This window comes from Phalaenopsis equestris, unplaced genomic scaffold (assembly GCF_001263595.1).
Source record: "Phalaenopsis equestris unplaced genomic scaffold, ASM126359v1 Scaffold000511, whole genome shotgun sequence".
In the NCBI taxonomy this organism is placed as follows: domain Eukaryota; kingdom Viridiplantae; phylum Streptophyta; class Magnoliopsida; order Asparagales; family Orchidaceae; genus Phalaenopsis; species Phalaenopsis equestris.
In genome coordinates, this window is record NW_018164951.1 from 1,112,006 (window position 1) to 1,118,267 (window position 6,262).

Below are 6,262 nucleotides of genomic sequence, written 5' to 3' on the forward strand. Positions count from 1 at the left end.
TGTAAGAAAATCTATATACTCGTTTGAATTTTTAGCTTGTTTATGAGCTCTTTTAAATACTCATTTACTTGTCATAAACAAATCAAGTATAAATCATGTTCAAACATTTAAAATTTTAATCAAGTCGAGCTTGAAGGATATATGAAAACTCGACATAAGCTCAAGCCGAATATAAACAACTTTTAAATATATAAAGCCAAGTCCAAATTATGATATACTCAGCTCGAGTAGGCTCAAACTCACGGCTCCTACAACTCTTTACAACATCATTTATTGTCAGTCGATGCTTCCAAAGTAACCATTTATTACCGACATAATCAACTATTACAGTGGCATTTAACAGCAGCCTCTACGACAAACTAACGTTACAACCATCGTATTGAGTATTCATGGCATGCTATTGAGTATTCAAACATTGTAGCTATTTTTGTTGAACTACCCCTATATATCATTTTTTTCCTATTACTTGAGTTATTCAAATATAAATTGAAATGTATTCTCATGCTTATTTCTCTTTAATTACTTAAGTATGTGTTAAATTTTCATGCAACATAAAAACATTAAATAATCACCATGCCGCCCCCAACATTCCGCTGATCAATTATACTTGTTAGATTTTCGTGCAAACACTAAAAAACTAACTATTAATACGCATCTAGCAAATTTCAACAAATACAATTTAAAATGATTTAGAAGGAAGCAACAAAGTAATGAAAATAGAACAGAATGATAATTACGATTATGATGAAACATCCATGAACTACTAATACCTTCCAACTCGAAGAAAGGAAAAAGACTCCAAGTTCTCGATCTTAAAACAAGCATACATCTCAAATTTCTCACCGCCAGCGCCCTTAGCTGAGACATCAGCTGAAACTTCAAATATGGAACCCACATAAACTTGTTCGGTTATATTCTGCTCTATGCTCGGCCAACACTCTCCTCCACCGCTCACAATAGCATAGTTATCATCGCCTGAAGAAACAACTTCGGCTTGACATCTATCAGAGTTTCTCGTCCAGAAATTCATTCCTTCTCTAAAATCAGCATTCTTTATTACGTTTGAAGATTTAGTAGATTCAACGAGCATTTTCTGTAGATTCTTTCAATAAATACAGATATGCAATAAGTAAAACTGACTGTTTGTTCAAAGTCACTTCTCTCCGAGAGCCAAAATAAAAAGAAGATATTAACATACCTTTGAAAGTTCATTAGAATCACAGCATTCATGAGCGTTTGATGTTGAATACTTTGCAGAAAGGGACTTGAAGCCCCCATTATAGATCAATACAATCTTTCGGAGTATGCCATCATTTTTTCTGGCAAAAGGGAATTCCTTCTTCTAAACCCCATGGCTCAATTGAGGTTGTTTGCCCTTCCATGTTGCTTGCAGAAAAAAATTAAGAACAGTATAGAAAAATGCGCTTCACCGTGGTGTTTGAAGGATCCTCGAGCGCGGAGCTGGCACAAGCAATATGAAGAAGACAATGCGACGCCTGGTTTAATGCGGAAGGGAATCACAGTAAGATGTGGCCTCACTTTAATTTTTTTTTTATAAAAAAAAAATTGTGATCATATTAATCTACGGTGTATATCAGACATTGCATTTGCATGCATCTTTACATGCAGTACCCAAAATACAACTAATTAAACATAAAAAGGAAAATCGGTGCCGAGCACCAAAAACAAAGCATCACTTTTTTTTTTCTTTTTGTGAGCAAAGGTTGTAATATCTTATCCTTGATCAAAATTTAATAATTTTTAATTTCTTGAACATCTAATTGATAAAAAAAAAATTTCCCGGGTTTATTGCTTTGTTAAAAAATGGGGGTGAAATGAAAGAAAGTAACCATTTATTACCGACATAATCAACTATTACGGTGGCATTTAACAGCGGCCTCTACGACAAACTAATGCTACAACCATCGTATTGAGTATTCATGGCATGCTATCGCCTCCATATTCATGTCGTGCTATTGAGTATTCAAACATCCTAGCTATTTTTGTTGAACTACCCCTATATATCATTTTTTTCCTATTACTTGAGTTATTCACATATAAATTGAAATGTATTCTCCTGTTCATTTATCTTTAATTACTTAAATATGTGTTAAATTTTCATGCAACATAAAAACATTAAATAATCACCATGCCGCCCCCAACATTCCGCTGATCAATTATACTTGTTAGATTTTCGTGCAAACACTAAAAAACTAACTATTAATACGCATCTAGCAAATTTCAACAAATACAATTTAAAATGATTTAGAAGGAAGCAACAAAGTAATGAAAATAGAACAGAATGATAATTACGATTATGATGAAACATCCATGAACTACTAATACCTTCCAACTCGAAGAAAGGAAAAAGACTCCAAGTTCTCGATCTTAAAACAAGCATACATCTCAAATTTCTCACCGCCACCGCCCTTAGCTGAGACATCAGCTGAAACTTCAAATATGGAACCCACATAAACTTGTTCGGTTATATTCTGCTCTATGCTCGGCCAACACTCTCCTCCACCGCTCACAATAGCATAGTTATCATCGCCTGAAGAAACAACTTCGGCTTGACATCTATCAGAGTTTCTCGTCCAGAAATTCATTCCTTCTCTAAAATCAGCATTCTTTATTACGTTTGAAGATTTAGTAGATTCAACGAGCATTTTCTGTAGATTCTTTCAATAAATACAGATATGCAATAAGTAAAACTGACTGTTTGTTCAAAGTCACTTCTCTCCGAGAGCCAAAATAAAAAGAAGATATTAACATACCTTTGAAAGTTCATTAGAATCACAGCATTCATGAGCGTTTGATGTTGAATACTTTGCAGAAAGGGACTTGAAGCCCCCATTATAGATCAATACAATCTTTCGGAGTATGCCATCATTTTTTCTGGCAAAAGGGAATTCCTTCTTCTAAACCCCATGGCTCAATTGAGGTTGTTTGCCCTTCCATGTTGCTTGCAGAAAAAAATTAAGAACAGTATAGAAAAATGCGCTTCACCGTGGTGTTTGAAGGATCCTCGAGCGCGGAGCTGGCACAAGCAATATGAAGAAGACAATGCGACGCCTGGTTTAATGCGGAAGGGAATCACAGTAAGATGTGGCCTCACTTTAATTTTTTTTTTATAAAAAAAAAATTGTGATCATATTAATCTACGGTGTATATCAGACATTGCATTTGCATGCATCTTTACATGCAGTACCCAAAATACAACTAATTAAACATAAAAAGGAAAATCGGTGCCGAGCACCAAAAACAAAGCATCACTTTTTTTTTTCTTTTTGTGAGCAAAGGTTGTAATATCTTATCCTTGATCAAAATTTAATAATTTTTAATTTCTTGAACATCTAATTGATATAAAAAAAATTTTCCGGGTTTATTGCTTTGTTAAAAAATGGGGGTGAAATGAAAGAGGTTTTGACATCTTGGATGTTTGATTTTAGATATTTAGTTTGTTGAAAAACCAATTTAAAATGTAATTGATAATTTATTTTGAGTGCATTTAAAATTTATGATATATGAATGATTTTTCAATATATAATAAATTATGATGATTATCGCAACCATCTACTGCATTGTGCATTGTTGAAGGCTGTCATCGCGCACCATCAACCGTACCACCAGATAAGCCATCTTTGGCACTCCATAGGCCTTCCACGTGCAACAAGTAGCACTGCAGCTTGCAGGCCGACCAGTCAATCTTATGGGCAACATCATCAAATTATTTTAATTCGGCCAATGATTAGAATTTTTATTGGGCCAATTGTTGGAATCATCAAATGGTCAATTGGGTCAGCTTGTGTCAGATTTGTCCCCTAAATCAACTTATGGGCAACATCATCAAATTAAATTTAATTATGGCAAATTAAAACATCTACCTTCTAAATGTTCATAACAATGAGAAGTATTTAAGATATCGGTTAAATTGTGTTTCTTAAAAATTTTTATTAAACACTTATGAAGATCATTTAGGAATACTATTGAAATTCTAAAGGTTCTATGAATCCTCTGAAACATCCAAGAAATAAACTCCATCACCTATTAATTTACATAGCTTTACCCATCTTCTCCACACACAATAGATTTACACTATAGTTATATTTAGGTAAGCCAAAATCATGAAGAGCTATCCTCAGACATTATAGACTTATTTTACGATTAAATTTAAATACATAAGAATTATGTGGTATTTATATAAGTTTCCATTAGATTATAATTTAAAAAGGTGGTCATTGAGAGGATAAAAAATTGCACTATGATGGAGAGCACTAAACAAGGGATTCCAAACTCTTGGTCAAGATCAATGTGTAATGTTTGAGTATCACATTCCAGTAGATTGATAAGTAATTGTTGTCCAAGTCATTTCATTGGACTATTCTGCCATTTATTAGTAATTAGGGGCATTTACATACATGACACCCAATTCCTATTCTGTTATTTATTAGTAATTAGGAGCACTTACATACATAAAAAATACCACCATTAATATTCTTTTAAAAATGAAATTCATATTTTCGTACACATGCTCATGCATAAGTTTATGACACCAAAGACATTAATATTCTTTTAAAAATGAAATTCATATTTTCATTCACATGTTCATGCATAAATGCATAAGTTTATGACACCAAAGCCGTAAATATAAATAACAAACTTTAGGTATTAGATATGTAAATACATAAGAATTGTGGGGTATGCACCTAAATTTCCCTTTTATTATTTTTCTGTTCTGAAAAATGTTTTATTTCAAGTAAAAAAATATAAAAAAAAATAAAAAATCAAAATCAAAAGTTTTATTCATTTCACAAGTGTTACAGGGGCTTAAACTGACAAGGCAAAGCATCAACCCACCATGCCACTGCATTGTCTGAAAATTGGCAGAGATGGTAAAGATGACAAATGCCGTACTTTATTAGCAAGGTACTTATTCATTATGCAGAAAAATTAAACAATTTGCCTAAAGTGAATTTGTTCTTATTAACCCGAGAAGATTTTTCCGGAGGCTTAAACGGAGCTGGAGGTAGGGCTAAAGTTGGCTGCTCTGTTGCTGGTCCTACGTCTGGACCAGTGAAGGGCTTCGGCTTCACTGTAAGAGAGAAATGTTGAAAAGACGTTATGCCTTTGGTTTTATAAACTGTGGTTTAGATGGAGCGCTGATAACACCGCCTTAGCAAATATAATTAACGGTCTCATCTTATAATGTACATGCATACATACCACCCAATTCTTACATATTTTCATATCAAACTCCAAAACTATTACATTTTATATTTATACCACTCAGATGTTTCATAGGAATAAGTGGTATGCAAATACATAGGATTAAGTGAAACAAACTCTTTCAAGCATATGGCGGCGTATGAGTACGTAAAATTTAAAGTTTAGGTGTTAGATATGCAAATACATAGGAATTAAGTGGTATGTATGTAAATCCTCTAAAAAACAATAAAACTTTATTCTTATAGTAGTATTTTAAGAACAATCAGAAGATTTGCCCAAAAAAAAAAAAAAAAAAAAAAAAAAAAAAAAAAACATACATACATAGCACTTGAGACATTGTTATTTACAACTGGTGACTGTTTTTTTTTAAATTCTCACTCAAATATTAAAATTCACAATAAAACCCCGCCATATTTTTTATCTTTATCAAATTTTTAATGATTTGATCGTGTCACACATAAATACATTGGTCAGGGTGATCTTTCTAGATAGCAATGTTTAAGATGCTATGTATGCAATCATCTCAAAATTTTATTGGTGGAAAAAGAGAAAACGGCAAACCGTTCAAAGCGGAAAAAGCCAGGTTTTCTTCAGCAAATCCACTAGTCCGGATAGCATAAAAGGCGTATCAGGCATAAGGGAGTATAATATTCACGACACAAAGTGTGCCATAGTGTGACTTATTTTAACACACAAATGTGTGTTTCAATTCTTGATCTATTATTGATTTAATCTCAAGTTAATCTAACCTTTACTCAAAAATAGCTCAAAAACGTTCAATTTGATCTCAAGCAAAGCCAAATCTTCTAATATGTTGGCTCGATATGATCTCAATTCGAGCCTAACAAGGCCCATTAACTGTAATCTGAGTTTGATTTAACTTTGATTTGATTTAAGCCAAAATTCAATTTCAAGTTAATTAATTTTTGGTCCCTTAAAAGGTAAAGCCTCAGTTCATACACACACTCATACATGCGCTATATATATATATATATTGGTTTTAAAACATTTTATATGATGATTCTTACCTTCAGCA

The 6,262-nt window shown here is 32.8% G+C and overlaps 1 protein-coding gene across 1 annotated transcript in view; it reads right to left on the minus strand.

Annotated features, from left to right (window-relative positions):
- Window positions 1-763: 763 nt before the first annotated feature.
- LOC110028395 overlaps window positions 764-6,262 on the minus strand; it is a 9,814-nt gene continuing 4,315 nt past the window's right edge. The window contains exons 9-12 of the mRNA XM_020730228.1: window positions 2,775-2,870; window positions 2,347-2,669; window positions 1,199-1,319; window positions 764-1,093 (exon numbers count right to left, since the gene is read on the minus strand). Coding sequence (XP_020585887.1) covers window positions 764-1,093; window positions 1,199-1,319; window positions 2,347-2,669; window positions 2,775-2,870 — 870 coding nt within the window. The remainder of the gene's footprint in view (window positions 1,094-1,198; window positions 1,320-2,346; window positions 2,670-2,774; window positions 2,871-6,262) is intronic.